The sequence below is a fragment of the Mirounga angustirostris genome, unplaced genomic scaffold (genome assembly GCF_029215605.1).
Source record: "Mirounga angustirostris isolate CCGP_5_RB_7025 unplaced genomic scaffold, mMirAng1.0.hap1 SCAF_6, whole genome shotgun sequence".
Taxonomy (NCBI): Eukaryota; Metazoa; Chordata; class Mammalia; order Carnivora; family Phocidae; genus Mirounga; species Mirounga angustirostris.
In genome coordinates this window covers 114,235,966-114,260,646 of record NW_026991714.1, presented here as the reverse complement: position 1 = coordinate 114,260,646, position 24,681 = coordinate 114,235,966, and the positions used below count along the sequence as shown (strand labels likewise).

Below are 24,681 nucleotides of genomic sequence, written 5' to 3'. Positions count from 1 at the left end.
CTCCTCTCGGGGGAACATTTCTCCTGTGATCACTTGAGTTATTTCTTTCCTGCTGTGTATTCCATAGTTTGCTTCTGAAATTCCTTCTATGTATTTTCTTTACATGTTCTGTACCCTTGAACATTTTAATATTATCATCATGTTTTTCATCTTTATTCCTGAGTTCTGGGAAAATTCCTTAAGCTGGTTTTCTAAATCACTGATTTTTTTTTTCCCCATTCACTTCTCACTTTAGGGGTTTTAAATGAGTAATTGTGGTTTTTATTTGAAAGCAAGCTTTTAGACAGGGAGCAAGATGGCAGAGGAGTAGGAGACCTGGATTTCGTCTCCTCTCAGGAATTCAGCTGGATAGGGATCAAACCATTCTGAAGACCTACAAACTCAACAGGAGATCTAAGAAAAGAATAGCAACAACTCTCTGAACAGAAAAGCGACCACTTTCTGGAGGTAGGACGTGCGGAGAAGTGAATCCGAGGCAATATTCGGGAGGATAGACGGTGGGGAAGGGGCCTCTCCATCAGCCGCTTCTGGCAAGTGATAGAACCACGGAACACAAAATCGGAACTTTTAGAAGTCAGCTCTGCTGAGGGACGTCACTCTGGTGGCTAAGCGGGGGGTGGAACCCTCATGGGACAGTGTGGTCTCAGGACCCTTGGGGTCACAGAAAGACCAGGGGTGCCTGAGTGTGGCAGAGCTCCCAGGTATCAGAGCAGGGAAGCCGGCTGCAGAGACAGAGCCCAGGCGTGGGCTCTCAGCTCGGGGTTGCCATAAACCGTGATCCGCGGCAGAGTCGGGCCACTGCTCTTCCAGGAGGGACCCAACAAGCGGCAGATCCGGGAGATTCACCTTCTTCCCCCGGGAGGAGAGGTGCGGGAGCGCACTGCAGGGATCTGCTGGGTTTGGAGACTCCACATGGGGTCGGGTGCCAGAGATAGAAACGTGCGGCACAGGCCAGGTGAGCATGGAGTGCGGGGAGACCGGGGAGACGAGAGTGACTGACGGCTTTTCTCTGGAGGCTCACTGAGGAGCGGGGCCCTGAGTTCTCGGCTCTTCCAGGGCGGAGATTGGGAGGACGCCATTTTCACTCTTCGCCTCCAAAGCTGTATGGAAAGCTCACAGGGAACAAAAGCTCCAGAGAGCAAACCCGAGCAGATTACTTAGCCTGGACCCAGCAAGGGTGGGGCAATTCCGCCTCCGGCAAAGACTTTTGGAAACCACGGCAACAGGCCCCTCCCCCAGAAGATCAGCGAGAACAGCCAGCCAAGACCAAGTTTACCGATCAATGAGAATGGCAGAACTCCAGCGCTAGGGGAATACTGCACATAAAATCCATGGCTTTTTTACCATGATTCTTTAGTCTTTCAAAGTTAATTTTTTTTTTAAAGATTTTATTTATTTATATGAGAGAGAGAATGACATAGAGAGCATGAGAGGGGGGAGGGTCAGAGAGAGAGGCAGACTCCTTGCTGAGCAGGGAGCCCAACGTGGGACTCGATCCCGGGACTCCAGGATCATGACCTGAGCCGAAGGCAGTCGCTTAACCAACTGAGCCACCCAGGCGCCCCAAAGTTAATTTTTTTTAACTTTTTTTTTTGAATTTTTCTTTTTCCCTTTTTCAACCAACATCTTATCAATCCCCTTTATAAAAAACATTTTTATTTTTCATTTTTAGAGTCATATTCTATCCCTTCATAGTAGTTACCCATATTTTTGGCGTATATATATAAGTTGTTCTCTCTTTAAAATTTTGAGATAGTTTCTTCTAACAGATCAAAATATACCCTAAATCTCTAGTGTATGGTTTTTTTCTACTCCCCTGCCTGATCACATTCTCTCCCTTTTTTTCTTTTTTTTTTTTAATCCTCTTCATTCTTTTTTCAAACAACTTCTTATCAATTCCTTTTATAAAATTTTTTATAATTTCCATCTTCACCATATTCCATCCCTTCATCATATCAACCCTTATTTTTGTACATATATAAGTTTTTCTTTCTTTAAAATTTTGGGAGGCACTTTCTTCTAACAGACCAAAATACACCCAAAATCTAGTGTGTGGCACTGATCTATATACCAGCCTGATCATATTTGATCATATTCTGTTTTTTGTTTTGTTTTGTTTTGTTCTGTTTTTCTTTGTTTTTATCTTTATCTTTATCTTTTTCTTTTTCTTTTTTCTCTCTTTCCCTTTCTTTTCCCACTGCTTCAGGTCTTTTCTGATTTGTTTAGAGTATATTTTCTGAGGACGTTGTTACCCTGCTAGTATTTTGTTCTCTCATTAATCTATTCTTCTCTGAACAAAATGCCAAGATGGAAAAAATCACCTCAACAAAAAGAACAAGAGGTAGTACTGACTGCCAGGGACCTACTCAATACAGACATTAGTACGATGTCAGATCTAGAGTTCAGAATCATCACTTTAAAGATACTAGCTGGGCTTGAAAAAAGCATGGAAGTTATTAGAGAAACCCTTTCTGGAGAAGTAAAAGAACTAAAATCTAACCAAGTAGAAATCAAAAAGGCTATTAATGAGGTGCAATCAAATATGGGGGCACTAACTGCTAGGATAAATGAGGCAGAAGAGAGAATCAGTGATATAGAAGACCAAATGATGGAAAATAAAGAAGCTGAGAAAAAGAGAGATAAACAACTACTGGATCACGAGGGCAGAATTTGAGAGATAAGCGATACCATAAGACGAAACAACGTTAGAATAATTGGGATCCCAGAAGAGGAAGAAAGAGAGAGGGGGGCAGAAGGTATAATGGAGCAAATTATAGCAGAGAACTTCCCTATTTTGGGGAAAGAAACAGGCATCAAAATCCAAGAGGCACAGAGAACGCCTCTCAAAATCAATAAAAATAGGTCAACACCCCGAAATCTAATAGTAAAACTTACAAGTCTCAGAGACAAAGAGAAAATCCTGAAAGCAGCTCGGGAGAAGAGATACATAACCTACAATGGTAGAAACATTAGATTGGCAACAGACCTATCCACAGAGAACTGGCAGGCCAGAAAGGACTGGCATGATATATTCAGAGCACTAAATGAGAAAAATATGCAGCCAAGAATACTATATCCAGCTAGGCTGTCATTGAAAATTGAAGGAGAGATAAAAAGCTTCCAGGACAAACAAAAACTAAAGGAATCTGCAAACACAAAACCAGCTCTACAAGAAATCTTGAAAGGGGTCCTCTAAGCAAAGAGAGAACCTAAGAGCAACATAGACCAGAAAGGAACACAGACAACATACAGTAACAGTCACCTTACAGACAATACAGTGGCACTAAATTCCTATCTTTCAATAGTTACCCTGAATGTAAATGGGCTAAATGCCACAATCAAAAGACACAGGCTATCAGATTGGATTAAAAAACAAGACCCATCGATATGCTGTCTGCAAGAGACTCATTTTAGACCCAAAGACACCCCCAGATTGAAAGTGAGGGGGTGGAAAACCATTTACCATGCCAATGGACACCAAAAGAAAGCTGGGGTGGCAATCCTTATATCAGACAAATTAGATTTTAAACCAAAGACTGTAATAAGAGATGAGGAAGGACACTATGTCCAAAGGGTCTATCCAACAAGAAGATCTAACAATTGTAAATATCTATGCCCCTAACATGGGAGCAGTCAATTATATAAGGCAATTAATAACTAAAGCAAAGAAACACATCGACAACAATACGATAATAGTGGGGGACTTTAACACACCCCTCACTGAAATGGACAGATCGTCTAAGCAAAAGATCAACAAGGAAATAAAGACTTTAAATGACACACTGGACCAAATGGACTTCACAGACATATTCAGAACATTCCATCCCAAAGCAGCAGAATACACATTCTTCTCTAGTGCCCATGGAACATTCTCCAGAATAGATCACATCCTAGGTCATAAATCAGGTCTCAACCAGTACCAAAAGACTGGGATCATTCCCTGCCTATTTCCAGACCACAATGCTTTGAAACTAGAACTCAATCACAAGAGGAAGTTGGAAAGAACTCAAATACATGGGGGCTAAAGAGCATCCTACTAAAGAATGAATGGGTCAACCAGGAAATTAAAGAAGAATTTAAAAAAATTCATGGAAACAAATGAAAATGAAAACACAACTTTCAAAATCTTTGGGATGCAGCAAAGGCAGTCCTAAGAGGAAAGTATATAGCAATACAAGCCTTTCTCAAGAAACAAGAAAGGTCTCAAGTACACAACCTAACCCTACACCTAAAGGAGCTGGAGAAAGAACAGCAAATAAAGCCTAAACCCAGCAGGAGAAGAGAAATAATAAAGATCAGAGCAGAGATCAATGAAATAGAAACTAAAAGAACAGTAGAGCAGATCAATGAAACTAGGAGCTGGTTCTTTGAAAGAATTAACAAGATTGATAAACCCCTGTCCAGACTTATCAAAAAGAAAAGAGAAATGACCCAAATCAACAAAATCATGAATGAAAGAGGAGAAATCACAACCAACACCAAAGAAATACAAACAATTATAGGAACATATTATGAACAACTCTATGCCAGCAAATTAGATAACCTGGAAGAAATGGATGCATTCCCAGAGATGTATCAACTATCAAAACTGAACCAGGAAGAAATAGAAAACCTGAAAAGACCTATAACCACTAAGGAAATTGAAGCAGTCATCAAAAATCTCCCAAAAAACAAAAGCCCAGGGCCAGATGGCTTCCCAGGGGAATAATACCAAACATTTAAAGAAGAATTAATACCTATTCTTCTGAAACTGTTCCAAAAAAAATAGAAATGGAAGGAAAACTTCCAAACTCATTTTATGAGGCCAGCATTACCTTGATCCCAAAACCAGACAAAGACCCTATCAAAAAAGAGAATTACAGACCAATATCCCTGATGAACATGGATGCAAAAATTCTCACCAAAATACTAGCCAATAGGATCCAACAGTACATTAAGAGGATTATTCACCATGACCAAGTGGGATTTATCCCTGGGCTGCAAGTTTGGTTCAACATCCGCAAATCAATCAACGTGATACAATACATTAACAAAAGAAAGAACAAGAATCATATGATCCTCTCAATAGATGCAGAAAAAGCATTTGACAAAGTACAGCATCCTTCCTTGATCAAAACTCTTCAGAGTATAGGGATAGAGGGTACATACCTCAATATCATAAAAGCCATCTATGAAAAACCTACAGCGAATATCATTCTCAATGGGGAAAAACTGAGAGCTTTCCCCCTAAGGTCAGGAGCGCGGCAGGGATGTCCACTATCACCACTGCTATTCAACATAATATTGGAAGTCCTAGCCACAGCAATCAGACAACAAAAAGAAATCAAAGGCATCCAAATAGGCAAAGAAGAAGTGAAACTCTCACTCTTTGCAGATGATATGATACTTTATGTGGAAAACCCAAAAGACTCCACCCCAAAACTGCTAGAACTCATACAGGAATTCAGTTAAGTGGTAGGATATAAAATCAGTGCACAGAAGTAAGTGGCATTCCTATACACCAACAACAAGACAGAAGAAAGAGAAATTAAGGAGTCGATCCCATTTACAATTGCCCCCAAAACCATAAGATACCTAGGACTAAATCTAACCAAAGAGGCAAAGGATCTGTACTCAGAAAACTATAAAATACTCATGAAAGAAATTGAGGAAGACACAAAGAAATGGAAAAATGTTCCATGCTCATGGATTGGAAGAACAAATATTGTGAAGATGTCAATGCTACCTAAAGCAATCTACACATTCAATGCAATTCCCATCAAAATACCATCCACTTTTTTCAAAGAAATGGAACAAATAATCCTAAAATTTGTATGGAACCAGAAAAGACCCCGCATAGCCAGAGGAATGTTGAAAAAGAAAAGCAAAGCTGGTGGCATCACAATTCTGGACTTCAAGCTCTATTACAAAGCTGTCATCATCAAGACAGTGTGGTACTGGACAAAAACAGGCACATAGATCAATGGAACAGAATAGAGAGCCCAGAAATGGACCCTCAACTCTATGGTCAACTTATCTTTGACAAAGCAGGAAAGAATGTCCAATGGGAAAAAGACAGTCTCTTCAACAAATGGTGTTGGGAAAATTGGATAGCCACATGCAGAAGAATGAAACTGGACCATTTTCTTACACCACACACAAAAATAGACTCAAAATGGTTGAAAGACCTCAATGTGAGACAGGAGTCCATCAACATCCTAAAGGAGAACACAGGCAGCAACCTCTTCGACCTCAGCTGCAGCAAATTCTTCCTAGAAACATCGCTAAAGGCAAGGTAAGCAAGGGCAAAAATGAACTATTGGGACGTCATCAAGATAAAAAGCTTTTGCAAAGCAAAGGAAACAGTCAACAAAACCAAAAGACAACCGACAGAATGGGAGAAGATATTTGCAAATGACATATCAGATAAAGGGCTAGTATCCAATATCTATAAAGAACTCATCAAACTCAATACCCAAAGAACAAAGAATCCAATCAAGAAATGGGCAGAAGACATGAACAGACCTTTTTCTAAAGAAGACATCCAAATGGCCAACAGACACATGAAAAAGTGCTCAATATCGCTCCACATCAGGGAAATCCAAATCAAAACCTCAATGAGATACCACCTCACACCAGTCAGAATGGCTAAAATTAACAAGTCAGGAAATGACAGATGTTGGCAGAGAAAGGGGAACCCTCCTACACTGTTGGTGGGCATGCAAGCTGCTGCAGCCACTCTGGAAAACAGTATGGAGGTTCCTCAAGAAGTTGAAAATAGAGCTACCATATGATCCAGCAATTGCACTACTGGGTATTTACCCCAAAGATACAAAAGGAGGGATCCGAAAGGGTACGTGCACCCCGATGTTTATAGCAGCAATGTCCACAATAGCCAAACTGTGGAAAGAGCCAAGATGTCCATCAACAGATGAATGGATAAAGAAGAAGTGGTATATATATACAATGGAATATTATGCAGCCATTAAAAGGAATGAAATCTTGCCATTTGCAACGACATGGATGGAACTGGAGGGTGTTATGCTGAGCGAAATAAGTCAATCAGAGAAAGACATGTATCATATGACCTCACTGATATGAGGAATTCTTAATCTCAGGAAACAAACTGAGGGTTGCTGGAGTGGGGGGTGGGGTGGGAGGGATGGGGTGGCTGGGTGATAGACACTGGGGAGGGTATGTGCTCTGGTAAATGCTTTGAATTGTGCAAGACTATTGAATCTCAGAACTGTACCTCTGAAACAAATAATGCAATATATGTTAAGAAAAAAAAAAAAAGAAGAAGGTAGCAGGAGGGGAAGAATGAAGTTGGGGAATCGGAGGGGTAGACGAACCATGAGAGATGATGGACTCTGAAAAACAAACTGAGGGTTCTAGAGGGGAGGGGGGTGGGAGGATGGGTTAGCCTGGTGATGGGTATTGAGGAGGGCACGTTCTGCATGGAGCAGTGGGTGTTATGCACAAACAATGAATCATGGAACACTACATCTAAAACTAATGATGTAATGGATGGGGATTAACATAACAATAAAAAAATTAAAAAAAAAGAAAGCAAGCTTTTATTATTTTAAATTGTTTAACTTTCACACATTTAATCTCCCTTTTAAAAGTAAAAAAAATGTGGGGGCGCCTGGGTGGCTCAGTCCTTAAGCGTCTGCCTTCGGCTCAGGTCATGATCCCAGGGTCCTGGGATCGAGCCCCGCATCGGGCTCCCTGCTCGGTGGGAAGCCTGCTTCTCCCTTTCCCACTCCCCCTGCTTGTGTTCCCTCTCTCGTTGTGTCTCTCTCTGTCAAATAAATAAAATCTTAAAAAAATAAAAAATAAAAAAATGCTTTTCTGCTATAAAATAGTATATGTTCACTATAAAAATTTAGATAACAAAATAGCCCCTGCTAACATTTTGGTGAATACTTGCCAGGTTTATTATTATTACATGTTTATATATGATGTATTTGTGTATATGTGTGTATATATATATATGTACATACATGATGAAAGATCTCACTATAACGCTTTTGTTACCTCCTTTATAATTTAATAATATGTCAATAACCATAGATGTATGTTATTCTTTTAAATAATGTCCTTTCAGATTTTGTTTTAAATAAAAATAGGAGTTTCAAAGTATTCTTCTCTCTTATAGAAAGGAAAACATTTGCTGTGATTTTTAAAAATTGTCTCCTTTTGTGAAGAACGCTATCTTTATATATCTAGTGATTGTTTTTCCAATTTATTCATATTTACAAGGGGAAGTTTACATTTGCTGTGTTGGAATCTGAGAATGGTTCTGTCAGAAACTGTGTAAGGCTCTGTTCAGTTATCTTGGTCATACCCTATTGGCCAAATAAGTGGTCCACAGGACTCTTGAGTAGTAGAGAGGAGCTATTGGTGAGACCGCTGCATGTCAGGGAAGGTTCATCCTTTACTGAGGGCATTTATTGTCTGTGTGGGAGCAGTGGTTGAACCAGAGGTCCAGCTGTCTATGTAAAATGAATAAAGAGCTCCGGGGCCAAGTAGCGGGCTTCCTCTTTCATATTTGTTGCAAGAGTCCATGTTAGGTGAGTTCCATGTTACTTGGACCAAATCCCTTCATAGCATCATTTGCCGCAATATCTTTGCTTTGATTAGCATGCTGTTTTACCCAGTGAATGCTGAGGATGGACATAAAAATTGGCTGGCATGTATTTGGGGCATTGGTAGAATTCCATTAATCCTTGGGTTTGTAACTGATCAACTATCACAGTCAATTTTTTTTTTCCTGGCCCCTACTGCTCTGGGCTTGCAAGTTCTCTGGATTTGTAGGAGAATGGCATTCACTTACTCCCTCAGAGGGTTCCTCCTTTGCTGTGTTCAGTTGCAGACTAGTAGGTAACTCCCTTGGCCTAATCCTACCTGTGCCATATCTAATAGAAATCTCCCAAAGTGTCTGGACACTGATGGCATCCTTCTCTGTTTAATAGAAACAGATGAAAACAAAAAACACTCCTCATTGTGTATTTTGTAGGTCATGCCAATAGGTTTGGAGGAGGGAAGAATTGAAATTCATGGACTCATGTGATTCGTCCTGGTCAAAGAGAGAAATGGATTTACCAGTGTGAAATACATTCATGAATCCAGGGTATATTGTATCTCTTACTTTTCCTTTATCTACCAGATATTTCTGTTTTTATGATAGATGATTCAACACGTGTTCCTCTTGGAGAAAACAAGGACTACATCAATGCTAGCTATATTAGAATAGTCAATTCTGGAGAAGAGTATTTTTATATTGCTTCTCAAGGACCACTGCCAAGTACGACAGATGACTTTTGGCAAATGGTTTTAGAGAATAACTCTAATGTTATTGTCATGATAACCAGAGAGATAGAAGGTGGAATTATCAAATGCCACCATTACTGGCCCATTTCTATGAAGAAGCCTTTGGAATTGAAAAACTGTCATATCTTCCTGGAGAACTACCAGATACTTCAATATTTTATCATCCGAATATTTCACGTTGTGAAGAAGTCTGTAAGTTTTAAAAAATCAGTATGAGATATATATTTGCTTAGATAAGCCACATGTCAGGATGAGAAGTTAGGATTAGGATGTGTTACAGACTGGGGATACTTTTTTGAGTAATTTGTTTTTAATTCTCACTGGTACCAGAAACTAAGACACCACTGTATCTGCTTCTGCTTAACCAAACTCTGACTGGAGAGATGAAAAACCTAAACAGGGGAGGTGGGGCAGGGAGTGATGACAGTATTGGAAGTTGCCTAATCCTGGGATGTCCTTTGGATGCTTCTGCTGAGTGTGACAGAGATGTATTGAGTCTTTAAAGTATATTGCTAACCACTGTGCCAGGCACTATCACCACCTTACTTATTGGAGATTTGGGTATGCTTACTGATACTTCCAGTTACTGTGCTCCATGATAATATGGGATGCTTTGAGGGTCTGGAAGGGAAGTACGTAGCTTCATGTAGGGCTTAGGGGAAGGTTTGTTGGAGGAGGGAACATCTGGATTGAGAACTACCCAAATGACAAAGATGGAAAGAAAAAGTAGGTAATCAAGATCTAAAATAGCATGGGGTATATATAGAGAATTGTAGGTAGTTAAGTGTTTCTGGAATGTAAAAGTTTAATGCCAGGGAATAATGAGAGGTGAGATGAAGCTATATAAAGTAAGCAGGGACCAGTCAGAACATGAAATATCTTGGATGTTGACTAAGGAGCATGAACTTCATTATGAAGATAATTGGGAGACATTGAAGAATTTCAATAAGCAGGTGCCATGATTAACCAGGGCAGTTGGCATTGAGATGGAATGCAGAGACTTTGGTGTTTTTTCATATAAAATTGGCAGACTTTATATGTGACTTATGACTTGTGACCAGAAGGAGTGGTCAGAATTAAACTATTTAATACAATAGCCACATGTGGCTATTTAAGCTTAAATTTAAATTATTTAAACTTAGATGAAACAACAAATTCAGTGTCTCACTTGCAGTAGCCACATATCTGGTGTTTAGTTACATGTCACTAATGGCTATCATACTGGGCAGCACAGAGGTAGAACATTTGCATCATTGTAGAAAGTTCTGTTGGGAAGTGTTGATCTAGAATAACTCCTAGATTTCATGCTTTAATAGATTCAAAAATAGAAAAGGAATGGTTTATAGGAAAAAAAGTGATGAGTTACATTGCTCTAAGTGGATTTGATTAGCAAGTAGGTAATACATGTGTTCAACAGGAATGAAGGGGATGGGTGTTAAACAGGAAGCCTGACAAGAGTGACGAGTCATCACCAAAGAAGTTGATTGGAGTCCAAACAGTAACTAGGAAAAGGGTTGCTGGAAGTGCTGAAGTTGGAACCCATAAATTTTCAATAGCAATAAAATATGTACCTACAGATTATTTTCTTCCCAGCATCCTAACTATGGGATTCCTGAACACAGGTTATGGGACTGACCCAGGGTAGGATTATGTGTGGTAAAATTCAAAGGATGAAAGGTCGTAACAGTTTGGTAAGAAAATGATTCAGATAGTCAGCCATGAAGTCTAAATTTAGGGGGACAAATGGAACCAGGAATCAGTCAAGTAGGAGTAAGTGGAGGGCGTAAAGGACAGAGGGGCTCCATTTGGTCACATTGTTGTTGGAGTAGAAGTGGGGCACAAATGAGATGGTAGCATATGAACTTCTGGTCAGAAAGTGATGTTGGAATTTAAGAACTGGAAGATTTTTAATACTGGACATTATAGGTAATGCTAAGTTCAAGGAGTGACCATCGCTGTGAGGACTAGAAGAAACGAGTAGTCTCTCCTGCAAGAGAGAAATACAAATTCTGTGAGGTTAGAGTGTCTGTTGGGCTGTTGAGACCCAGGTTTGCCCTGGATGATGTCAGAGTCTGTGGGAGAGGGAAGGTCAGGGTCTTCAGTGAATGTGGCAGATTGACTGGAGGCTAAAGCCACTTGGTAATAGTAATGAGAGGGTGAAGGTATGAAGCTAAGAGGTATGAAACTCAAAAGGGAAAGGGTTTTTACACAAGAAGAAATGATGGATTGGAAACAGGACTGGGCAGCAAGGAGTACACAACCTAATCGCCATGCTCTGTGGGACCTGGAGAACGGGAGAGTAGGTGGCCTCCATGGGAGGGAGGGGCTGCAGAGAGTGAAGTGCTGTAGAAGGCAAGGAAGGAAATGGAAGAAGCATTTAGGGAAATGATGAGGGTTTCGAAGAGTTTACTATGGGATGGGGCACCTGCTTGCAAAGGGAGAAGTTGATGAGTTAAAGGAGTAGGATCGGAGGGAAAGCTGGAATTGAAAAGTATGAGGAGGATCGGCACATGGGTGGTGACCAGGGAGGCCAAGAATGATGGCTGACACTTGCTAGCTGTGTGCTAGGCCTTGCACTTGGTTGTGCACTTGGGGACTCGCCTCAGCCCTCACTCCCCTAATACTTGTTGATTCCCTCCTGTATTAACCAGGTGTTGTGCCAGGTGCTAGAGACAGAACGCATACACATTCTCAGCTCTTAGAGTGCTTATAGTCTAGTGGGAAAGGAAATTCCAACTGACTTGTGAGGCACATGTTATGGCAAAAGAAAGACAGCCTGCTTGGAGAGTATAGGCAGGTGGGAGGCACAGAGGAATGATCTGTTTGCAGGGACTCAAAGGCTGCGGTCCACCTGTGGAGCCTTGGCAAGGGGTTGAGGCCCACAAGCTTCAGAACCATGGGGTTCATGTTTGAAGAATCTGCATCAGGATTTCTGTCTGAATGGTATTAGGTCAGGAAAGTGGTGAGGTCCCCCTTTACGAAGATGCTTAGTGGTCACCAGTGGCAGGAGAGATTTAACCCCTAAAATACGTGGTAGGGTTAGAGCTGTCCTCAACTTGGTGCCTTCACAAACTTTGCAAGGGTTGTTGGCATCATTCAATTTCATGTACCAGTGATTCAAACTTGAGTTTTCTATTTGGGACTTAGGAAAACTTATTTCTGTTTGGAACTCAGGAAAAACGGGTGCATTAGGGAGAAGCAGGAGAGGAGTAAGAAACCCATCCTGAGTTTTCCCACAAGGGTTCCCAGTGAAGTAAAATGAGGGCTTCACACTGGGAAAGGCTCCCACTTTGGAAGGGACAATGTGTAAACTCAAAGTGCTTTATCTGTCAACTCTGAGGAGAGTTTCATGACTGTATTTTCAGGGGGCTCAGCACGAGAGTGGGGGCACAGTCCACTCACTTGGTCATCACCTACCCTGTCCTCATCACCAGAAGAGGTTGGGGCCCCACTGGTCAAGCAACTTGGCAGCACCTACCTGTTTTAAATTTGTATCATAGTATTTAAGCTAAGATAGAATGCTTTTCTTAATGTGTTAGCCCATCTTTCACTCTGAGTTTTTTGGGTTCTTGGTTTTTCTGCAGTACCATGGTCCAGAAGAAAGATGATAGATTTGAATTCAGGAGGCCTACATTATAGTTCCAGCTCTGAACACGCGAGCCTTCTGACCTAGCATGCATCTCCCAATCACCCGAATCCTTACTTTTTCATCTGTAAGATGGGGATGAAACAGTACCTACCTCCCAGAGTTGACGTGAGGATTAAATGGAAAGAAAGCATATGAACTTTCTAGCATAGTACCTGGCACATCGTGAGGGCTTAAATCATGCTACCTCTTCGTATTGTGATTTTCATTATTGTATGACCATAGAGCCATTATTATTATTATTAGTAGTAGTACTATATTAGAAATTCAATTTAGATCTTTAATATAAGAAGTTGATAAATCTCTCTCTTCCCCTCCTTCCTCCTCCCTCCCTTCCTCTCCCTCCTCTTCTCTTCCTCCCCTTCTCTCTCCACAGACAGGAAGTAGTCACTTTGTAAAACACTTGCAGTTCACCAGCTGGCCAGACCATGGCACTCCTGCCTCGGTAGATGGCTTCATAAAGTATGTGCGTTATGTGAGGAAGAGCCACCTTACAGGACCTATGCTTGTTCACTGCAGTGCTGGCGTGGGCCGGACGGGGGTGTTCCTATGTGTGGATGTTGTGTTCTGTGCCATTGAAAAGAACTTTCCAGTAAGTGTGTGAATTAAACAGATAACTGATGCTGTTAGCAAACACTCTACTCGTAACAGCCTTCTAGGGCCTGGAGACTAAGATTTGGCCTTCAGGAGAACTCAGTAAAGAGAAAGCCTGTGAACTTTGGGGACCTGCTTCTAAATTCAGTGCCGCAGGTTCCTGGAGGTGGCCATGATGCTCACAGCACAGAAAGCACACGAAGGATATGGGACAGTGTTGGGGACACAGTAGATGCACAGTGGATGCGACTTCATTTCCCTTTCCTCCCCTCTACCCACACATAGAGGTTTTTAAATCTGGTTAAAGAATGTTGATGAAGTATGCCTGTTTTTAATGAACAGAAATGCATGCACATTAGCACATTGGAAAACATGTAGACTTTAGAGTTTTAATGAGAGGTCCCTAGCTTGGACTGCCAGTTTTGCCTCATACTTTAGATTTTGGTGACTTTGTGCACATTGCTTATCCTCTCTGAAACCCAGTTTTCTCTTGTGTAAAATAAGGATAATAATATTGTTGGGTTTGAGTCCGTCATTAACAATTGTTTGCTATCCTTCTAAAATTGGAACCAGCTGAGAGATAGACCCAAGAATTAGACACATATTAATTATACTATTACCTTTACTGTTGATTAAACTGCTTAGAGAACATGACCTGAGATTTGTGGCCAGAAAGGCTGACTCACTGAACTGTTTTTCCTGTGCTGTGGAAGTGCAAAGGGGAAGACATCTGTTTATTAGCAGGCACGAGGGGGGTCCGGCGGTGGGGGGGGGGTGGTGGCTCTTACCACCGTGCCATGACCACAAGGAATGCAACCCCCCCCTCCCCCATGAGAAAGCCTGCTACCAGGCATTTGCCTTACCAGGCAAATTCTGCAGTTAGATTATCATCACAACAACTAAATCTCTGCTCTCTTGGGCCTTCCCTAGTTAAACCCTAACAGTGGGAGGCTCTCTCCCATGGCAGCAGAATGGCTGTTTTGGTTCCAGAACTCAGCATCCTCAGGCCATATTATATGGGAGGGTGGGAAAATGGCTTCTCCCCATAACTCCTTGGAGGACAGAGGAAATTTCTTTTTGTCAGAAACTTGAGCCAGTATCTCCCAGCATTTCAACTGCTTCTGAGTTGTAGCCCCTTCCCTGAACTAATCACTGTGGGAGATGCTGGTCTTTTTAGGCCAGTCAGGACTACTCCAGGCCATAAGGCTGAAAGTGAGAGAGGAATGGTTTTCCAAAGCAAACTCAGAGAATGAATATAAACTGGAGAGTGCCCCCCATCCTCCCAAAAAAGACCAATGTGCTGAAAAGGGCTGAAAATTTAAGTAGTATAAGTCTGATATTACCCATTCCCATAACTAATGTTGTTTGATCCTTTTAGCAGAAATTTGTTAGTATAATTTTCTTTTATATATTCCCCATCATAATTTCTTAAATAGTTGGTTTATGTTTGTCCTTATTTTATTTTCCTTGTAGAAACTGTAAAAACTGTAAATATTATACTTCATGATCCTAAGGAGCACTGTTTTCTCCCACATTATACCTTCTTTAAACTCGGAATGTGTTTTATAATGAGTCACGTTTAGTTGACAGTGTTTTTCTTAGTGGTACATAAAATAATGATGCATTTTGCAATTAAGGATGCTTAGATTTGAGAGACTAATTCAAAAATAGAAAACACATCCATTGTTTCCTTATTGGCTTTCCACAGAACCTTGAACTGTCAAATGTTCTTACTGATGCCCCTTTCTACTCTTTTCAGAAATTTTGTCCACCAGAGCTACTAAATGTGGTCTTAAACCAGCCCCAATCTGTGGATGTCTGTCATCTACAGTAAGAGAATTTCCTAGAAATTGAGAGTAAGCATTTAGAAACTTCCAGAGCAGTTTGCTGTATTGCTGTGACACCCAAGAGCATGACCAGTGAGTGGATTGGTCTTGACGAACAGGGTGTAGACCAGTTTGTGTGTTGTGGAACTCACATGGGGAGTTGTACATCCAGCAAGCTGCATGCCAGCTATGTGAGACTGGACAGTTGTGACCTGCAATGCTGTAAGATTCCTTGATCAATTATAACTCTAAAGGGTATGAAAAGCTGAGAATATGTAACCATTTATTTCTTTTTTAATTGTTATTTTTATAGTCATTTTCATTTTTAACCACTCCTGCTTAAAAATCCGTAAAATGTTGGGAGCAAACTGGCTCTTATCTTACAGAAGAACTGAGATTGCTCTGTACTTTAATTGACCTTTCTCCTCTAAGTCTTTGGTGCACAAGAAGGGCTGTTCATTATCAGTTAATCATATTATCACATATTAAAGTGAATAATCCAGAATTAACACATTAGCCTTTACATAATTAAAAATTCTTACTACACCACTATGCACACTGTCAAGTTTACCTGGCAGGGTTTTGTCTTTTTGTTTGTTTTTGTTTTTGTTCTTGTAGTAAGATTCTCTCTCTTTTTTTTTTAAGATGGTATTTATTCATTTGAGACACAGAGATACAGAGAGAGAGAGAGCACGAGCAGGGGGAGAGGCAGAGGGAGAGGGAGAAGCAGGCTCCCCGCCGAGCCAGGAGCCTGACGTGGGGCTCGATCCCAGGACCCCGGGATCATGACCTGAGCCGAAGGCAGATGCTTAACTGACTGAGCCACCCAGGCGCCCCTGTAGTAAGATTCTCTTGATGAAGCAGTGTGATTTATCTTTGGGCACAAATTCCTTGATCGGTGTAATACCTCAGACGGCTTTCTTGTCCTTGCAGCTCTGCTACCAGAACATAATCCTACACAAAGCCCAAGCTCCAAATCACATTTGGTGACAATGTAATACTTGCATTTCTGCACAGTTTAGAGCTAGTTGTTTGTCAGTAATCAAGCAGAAAAAAGGAAGAATTCTTCCTTCTTGACATATCATGTTCAAATAACACACATCCTGAATCACTGTTAGCAATATCTCCGTATTCATTAAGTTGCAGTGGTGAATGCATTGATACTTTTATTTGCTTCATAAGTTGGCACCACTTCATATCATTAGCCAGTCCCTGAATTTGTCAAGCTGTTGTGTCATTAGAAAACGGTACTTTCTGTGGGCCTCTCCTAGTGAACCTGCCATAGGAGCATGCAGCCCTGAACCATTGCCCAGCCTTCTCGCAGGTGGGCTGGGCTGTGAGCACTGAAGGGGGCTGTACAGTGTGGGGGGAAAAAAGAAAAGAAAACGGTACTTTAACTGTCCTTTTTGCCACATATTTACCCAAATTTTCCAAAACATCTTCAGTAGTCTTTCATCGTTGTCCTGGTAATTGTATATGTTTTTTTTGTTTTTTTTTTTTAAGATTTTATTTATTTATTTGACAGAGAGAGATAGCGAGAGCAGGAACACAAGGAGGGGGAGTGGGAGAGGGAGAAGCAGGCTTCCCGCTGAGCAGGGACCCCGATGCGGGGCTCCATCCCAGGACCCTGGATCATGACCTGAGCCGAAGGCAGATGCTTAACGACTGAGCCACCCAGGCGCCCGTATATGGGTTTTTAGTCTTAGCAATTCAAGTGCTATTTTGTAAGTCTGCAGAACATTAATGTTACATGTGAAAAATAATGAACATCAGCTTCTGTTTTTAAATTTAATATTCTTTTAAATAATTCTTTTGTCTTTGAACTTATTTCTTCTTTTTGTAAATGACAAGTAAATTTTAATAGTTCCTTTGCTTTATTAGCCAGTACATCTTTGCAATTAAAACAGGTGTGGCTTTAGCAATTCACAATCAATAATGGCTATAAGATACAACACATAAGGAATCATAGTTCCAAGTTAAATGAACATGAACTCTTTTTGCCTTCATTTCTTTGCAGTTATTTCCATTATCATCATTGGGTTAACCACTATAGCTACCTTCAGAAAGCTGTGTTTTTCTTGACAAGACAGTCCACTGAAACTTGTTTTGCCATCATTAAATTAAGATGAAAAATGAATAATACAAAATTCATTTCAATAAGTTGCCTAATCTTAAATTATAAATTAAAAAACAGGCTTTCAAAGAAGTAACAGTCTTTAAATTCAGTGAGATTTCATTTCATTAATATTTCCTCTTATGGATCATGCTTTTGGTTTCAAGTCTAAGAACTCCTCGCCTAGCCTAGGTCCCAAATAATTTTTGCTATATTGTTTTCTAAACATTCTGTGTTTTAAAATGTTTTATATTTAAGTCCATAATCCATTTTGAGTTAATTTTTGTATAAGGTATGAAGTTTAAATCAAGGTTACTTTTCCTTTATTTTTATTTTTTGCCTATAGATGTCTAATTTTCTAGCACCATTTGTTGAAAAGCTATCCTTCCTCCACCAAATTGCTTTGCACCTTTGTCAAAAATCACTGGGCATGTTTGTATGGGCCATTTTCTGGTTCTGTATTCTGTTCCATTGATCTGTGTGTCTATCCTTCTGCCAGTACCACTCTATAGATTCCTGTATCTGTATATAACATCAGGAAGAGTGATTCCTTTATTCTTTTTAAAAATTGTTTTAACTCTTACAGGGTCTGTGCTTTCCCACATAAATTTTAGAATTAGCTTGTCTATGTCTACAAAAAAGCTTGCAGGGATTTCGATAGGAATTGCTTTAAATATGCAGATCAGTTTGGGGAGAACATCATGACATCTTTGCTATGTTGAATCCTCCAATCCATGAACATGGTATGTCTTTCCATTTATTTAGGTCTTCTTTAATTTCATTCATCAGCATTTTGTCATTTTCAGCATATAGATCCTATATGTGTTTTTTTAGATTTATCCTATTTCATTTTCTTTGGAGCAATTGTAAATGGTATTGTGTTTTTACTATCAGCTTCCACATGTTCATTGTTAATATGTAGAAATATGATTGATTTTTGTGTGTTGATCTTGTATGCTGTGATTTTACTGAACTCACCAGTTCTAACAGGGTTTTTTGGGGGAGGATTCTATTTTGTTCTGTTTTTAGATGCCTTGGGATTTTCTATGTAGACAATCATTCTAGTTACAAATAGGGACATATTTATCTCTTCCTTTCCAACCTGTGTGCCTCTTATTTGTTTTTCTGGCCTTGTTAAGCTACCTAGAACTTTAAGTATTGGGTTTAATACATGTGGTGAGAGCAAACATTCTTGCCATTACTAATGTTAGGGGGAAAGCAAATTAAAATAATTTGTTTTGTAAAAGACCCTGTGAGGAGAAAGAAAAGACAAGCTAAAGACTTGGAGACACTGCAGATCACATATCCAACAAAGGTCTTACATTTATAATTATAGAAGCCATCCTCAAAACTCAGTAGTAAAGAACAAAAAACAAAAAAGCAGCCCAGTTAGAAAGTGGGTAAGAGATATGAACAGACATTTCACCAAAGAGTATAAAAGGATGACAAATTACCACATAAAAAGATGTTCAGCTTCATTAGCTTTTAGGGAAATGAAATTAAAACTATGATGAAATATCATTAGACATCTATCAGAAAGACTAATATAAAAAATAGTGACACCACCAAGTGCTGGTTTAGAGTTGAAGAAACTAGATTAATTATTTGTTGCTTGTGGGAATGTAAAATGGTATACTCATTCTAGAAAATAGTTTTACAGCTTCTCTTCTTTTCTTTTTTTTAGAGAGAGTGCACAAGTGCCGGGTGGGGAGAGGGGCACAGGGAGAGAATCTTAAAGAGGCTCCACAGTCAGTGCAGTCCCCAACACAGGCCTCGATTTCATGACCCTGAGATCATGACCTAAGCCAAAATCAAGAGTCACATGCTTGACCAACTGAGCCACCCAGGTGCCCCTACAATTTCTTTAAAACAAACAGAAACAAAACTAAACTAAATTTACCATATAACTCCAGCAATAGCACTCTTGGGTGTTTGTCCCAGAGAAATGAAAATTTACGTTCACACAAAAGCCTGTATATAAATGTTCATAGTAGATCTATTCATAATAGCCAAAACCTGGAATCAACCTAGATGTCCTTCCACAAGCTGATGATTCAACAGACTGGTACATGTCCATGCCATGCAATACTACTAAGCAATAAAAAGGAATGAACTATTGATTTGCACAACAATTTGGATAGATCTCAAAGCAATTATGCTGAATGAAAAAAAAAGTCAGTCTCAAAAGGTTAGATATTATGTGATTCCATTCATATAATCCTCTTAAAGTAACAAAACAGTCGATATGGAGAACAGATGAGACTGGTTGCCAAGGGTTAGGAACTGGGTTGGATGAGTAGTTCTAATGGATAACATGAGAAAGTCTTGTGGTGGAACAGTTATGTATCTTGATTGTGGTTGCAGTTGCCTGAGTATTCACATGTAGTAATACTGCACAAAACTACACAAACACATACACACAAACTCACAAATGATTGCCTGAAAAACTGGCAAAATCTGAATAGGCTCCATGGATCATACCAATGTCAGTTTCCGGGTTTTGATATTATACTATAATTATACAGGATGGCATAATTGGGGAGATTGGGTGAAGGGTACATAGGATGTCCATGTACATTTTTTTTGCAACTTACTGTATATCTATAATTATTCCAGTATAAAATTTTTTAATGGCTCAATTAAAATTTTAAATTATTATAAAAATGAAAAGTTATATATATAAGGGATTGGTTACATTTTCTCTGATTTTCATATATTTTGGGGTTATAGATAATAAACCTTAAAATTTCATGTATTGATGCGGTTTTGCTGAACATGACTGGTCCTCAGCTTGCACCACTTGTGGCCCTTAGGCAAGTTCAGCATCACCCGAGATGGTCTATATCCTGTTCTGCTAGTGATGCTCCTTGATGCTGCTGTCAGATTGCCAGAAGAGTTTCTAAACACTTAACTACCAGTTTCTGGACTTATCTTACTGTGGAATAGCAACAGCTCCTTGCAGACCTGCACCAGCTCAGCAACCACACTGGCTAGGCTGGTCTCCACACACAGGTGCAGACTCTGGTATCAGGCCAACTGTTGCTCGGGGTCTCCATTTGAGTTGAGAGGACTCTTTAGATGAGAAACAGCTGTGTTACTATGTGGCCAGAGAAAGTATTCTATGCTTCAGACTTTTCCAGAATTAGAGTGCTGCTTTAAGTTTTCCCTTTGGAGAACAGAAGAGTAGACACCGGGGCAAATTTGTTGTTATTTCTTTTGGAGAGCATTTCTTATTATAAATGATTGCTTCCTGCTTTTTCCTGGAAACCTTTTAAACTAAAGTCTTCCTTCTCCATTAGAGTAGGTTAAAAATAGTACATTCTCTTATTGCTGGAAATGAGACCTTTCTGGTTAAATCTTGACATCTCTTTTACTGGAAAGAATTATGGAGTACTCATTTGGCAATCTGTGGGTTTGTGTTTTCCCCCTATGTGAATAATACAAAAATCACTGTCATCCTGTTGCAGTTCAACATCAAGAATATAGTGACCCAAATGAGAGAACAGCGTTATGGCATGATTCAAACGAAGGTAAGCTCTCACTACATAAATTCTAATAAAAAGAATAATGAATATAAAGATTAACATGTATAGCATGTTACAATTTGTAAATCTCTTTTACCTATATGATGTCATTGAATTCTCACTGCTTGGGGTAGACATTAATTTTCTCTGATATTACTGATGAAGTACTTCACATTCAGAATAATGAAGTCTGTTCTGTGAAGTCATTCATATAGTACGTGGAGGAGCCAGGTGGGAAACTGAAGTCTCCTGATGCCCAAACATATGCTTTGTCCATCCATGATGCTATGTTATTTAAGTAACGTATCTGAAGTTATTCATAGGTTTCTGGATAGAAGTTTTGGGATATTTACTTGCCACTAAATTATTGAAGTCATTGGCATGTCATAAAAAGATAGCATTGATGTTACAGATTAGTTATTAATCATTGGCAGAGGGAATCAAGAGTATGGTGGATAATGAAAACAAACAGGAACCCCTAAATCCTTAGGATGGCCTGTTTTTAGGCCAATGTTGAATGATAGGAAGCATTTTCTTTGAACTTGGGTTGCCTGAGAGACCTGAGGCTACACCTAAAAAAAAAAAAAAAGAAAGAAAGAAAAGAAAAGAAAGTTTAAATGTGATGTATCCAGGGAAATATAAGGAGATCGAGATTGAGGTTCAGTTTCCCCTCTGTTCAGCTAAGCCTTGAGTTAATTAATTCTAGACCAAGCACTATATTACCATTTTTCTTCCTGATATTTAAAAAATATATGTTTTCATAAAGAAGTTCCTGGCTAAATGTTTGCTCTTTTTAGGAACTTTCCTTTATGGTTGAAAATTACAACTGTGTTTTCTGAAAGTGGATATTGGTATTCAACTACTTAACATTCTGTTGTTTTTCATATATATGTATATAGGAGCAGTATTTCTTTTGTTATAAAGTTGTGCTTGAAGTTCTTCAGAAGCTTCTGACTTTAGATTAAGAAAGACTTCTGTTGCCTCACATTTGAAATTACCAAGCACCTTGGAGCCTCCTCATAAAGAACACGTTCCGGTTGTGCTGAAGGGCTTTGCTTACGTGTACCATGTGCTTTCTGGGTGTATCATTTGCCTTTCTTTCTGACAACTCCCTGAAGGCAGCATCATTTGGTTTGGGGTGAACAGTGTTTATCCATTCATCTTACTTCGATAATAGCAAAATACACTCCCACATTTTCCAGTGAAACAAAAGTTGCATAAAACAACTGCAGCCCATGTGGTCAAAGGGATTACAGAGCCCAATAAAGGACTTGAACTATATTCATTAAGATGCCATTTGGACAGGCAGCTAAAGGAAGCTGAGGATTTCCAGGACCTTATAAAGCCCTTACCTTATTCTGGAGAACACAGGGCTAGTAAATGCAAGATCACATCATGAGCTCTTACAGGCCTTTTCAAGACAGATACTCATCCATGCTTTTTTAGCTAGAGGCTGCACTTTTAGCTCGTATTTGAATAACTCAGTTCACTAATTAGGAGAATTAACTTTCCACACAAATTGGATTCCATTTTTCTATAGTTCCATACTCTCGGGGGCCCCAGGGACCTCAGAGGACAAGCTGCCCTTCTAGAGCAGCTGCACAGGGACCTGCTGGTTGGGGAAGTATTTGTGGGTGGGCAGAGTTCCTCTGCTCCATCACATGAGCACACTGGTGAATGGTCCAAAACTAAAATAGATGTTTATATAGAAAGTCCGAGAGGAGATTTTTGCCCGGCTTGAGTTCTTTCCTATCCCACCCTAACACTTAATGTATTACTCAGTCTGCTTTGTTAAAAGCACATATTACATTTTACTTGCCTCTTACTCTTTGCCCTTTAGCTAACCAATAAACTTTGATATAAGCATTATTACATAATTCTGTGTATCTCTTATGCCAGATATATTTCTCAAACTAAGATCTATGGTAGTTATTTTTTTCTTCAGAGTTCCATTAAATCATTTCTTTCCATTACTGCCCCACCTCTGCTGTAACATTTAGAAGTTGGCTTTGGGAACTAGGTTTTGGAAAACCAAAGTCATAGTTGTGAAAATGAAAACTTCCATATTCTCTTTTTGAAAAGATGTGGCCATTATTATATCCATCTTATTATAGGACTTTGCCTCATACAATTACAGTGATATTTGGTCAAGGAATTTTAGTGACCAGTTATACCTGATTATAAGCTGTATAGCAATTGCTACATGTCTTTGTACAGTGTAATTCAGTGGAGATCAGAATATTGTATGTATCATATTGAGAAAATTTCTAATATTAATGTAAAGCTTGAATTTATAAGAGGCTTATTTTATTCCCTTGGCTGAATGAATATTTGAATTTGTTGAATTAAACTTGATAATTTTATCCCAGAAATGTATTTTATATTAAATCAAATTGATGATTCTACCTATTTACATTGTTCATATAAATAATAGTCTATGCTAAACATTAATTTCATTTTGATGATTGGCCTTTAATATCTGTATCCCTAATTTTATTTTCTCTCCGTTATTGTAAAATAATAAATATAATGTACAACAGTATTCCTGAGAAGGTTCTATGCTGTTATTTAAATGAAAAGACTTACTGTGTATTGCCTGAAGTATTTTTATTATCTAGGCCTTGAAATGTACTTGTAAAGAAAAATGCCACAATTTTGATGGTAAACATGTTTCTTCTTTAATGTGTGCCTCATATTTTTATAGCTGGACTAATTTTTAGTTTTTCAGGGAAATTAAATAAGTCAATATGGAAATACTGGTTGTACTTGTTTTATTTCATTTTTGGAAAGTGAATTCCAAATTGAAAGCTTTTGACTAATTGAAATACTAAGTTTCCTACCAACAATAAATCAATCTTAGCCTAGAATATGAATATGAAACTCCCACCGACACCTTTGTAAGTATATGAATGCTTATTTAGAGGAAAGTTTAAACTATTTAGATAAAAGCATATATGCATTTATTAACTTTCTTAAATACATATTTTTAAAGTTGCATTGTGCTTGATGGACTTACATGTTGGACCAAAGCTTTTCAGAAATAAACATTGTAGGTTTTATTCTCATATAAGTCTTGGTAATTTATTTTTCCTTGAGCTTTTCACCCCTAATCTATCTAGAACATCATTGAATTTTCAATTAACTTTACATTTACTACTCAAAGGTCATTTCAGTGATTTATTCTTATTGAAAAGTCTTAAATAAAAATGCCTTAGGTAACTCTAAAACAAAACAGTTTCATTTCCTACTTACTTTTTCTTAATCCCTGGGAAGAATTACTTCTCTTATATGTTGTCTTGAGGATTAAGTAATTGAACCAGAAGATCTGGAAAGTATTCATTAAGTAGAAACAGGTCAGTGGCACTCAGTGGGGGTGATGTACTGCTCAGTGGAGTACCCCCTTTGTCTACAGCTATAATCAAAAAGCAGGAAGTAACGACCTCGTCATGAAACAATTTGAATTACAAGGGATCTTAAAACATACCTAATGTAACTACCATATCTGAAACTTGAACATGATAAAGAACATTTTTTATAAACTAATAGCAACATCATATTGGGAAGTGAAAAAATAGAGCCTTCCCATCAGCAAAACAGTAACTCCTGTTAGCACCACAGCATTGCTCTGGAGTTACCTTGTCAATGCAGGAAGACTACAAAAGG

General features: G+C 39.1%; 1 protein-coding gene across 2 annotated transcripts; it reads left to right on the top strand.

The window, feature by feature from the left end:
• Positions 1-9,165: 9,165 nt before the first annotated feature.
• On the top strand, positions 9,166-23,766 carry LOC123845503 (tyrosine-protein phosphatase non-receptor type 20). Of its 2 annotated transcripts, XM_045876251.3 has the most exons (4): positions 9,166-9,507; positions 13,338-13,553; positions 20,962-21,024; positions 21,918-23,766. In XM_045876251.3, the coding sequence occupies exons 1-4, from the start codon at positions 9,166-9,168 to the stop codon at positions 21,981-21,983; spliced, it is 687 nt and encodes a 228-aa protein (XP_045732207.1). In that variant the 3' UTR covers positions 21,984-23,766. The 2 variants fall into 2 exon arrangements, with proteins under 2 accessions (XP_045732207.1, XP_045732208.1); XM_045876252.3 differs by lacking the exon at positions 13,338-13,553 and having other exon boundaries at positions 9,313-9,507.
• The last annotated feature ends 915 nt before the right edge of the window (positions 23,767-24,681 follow it).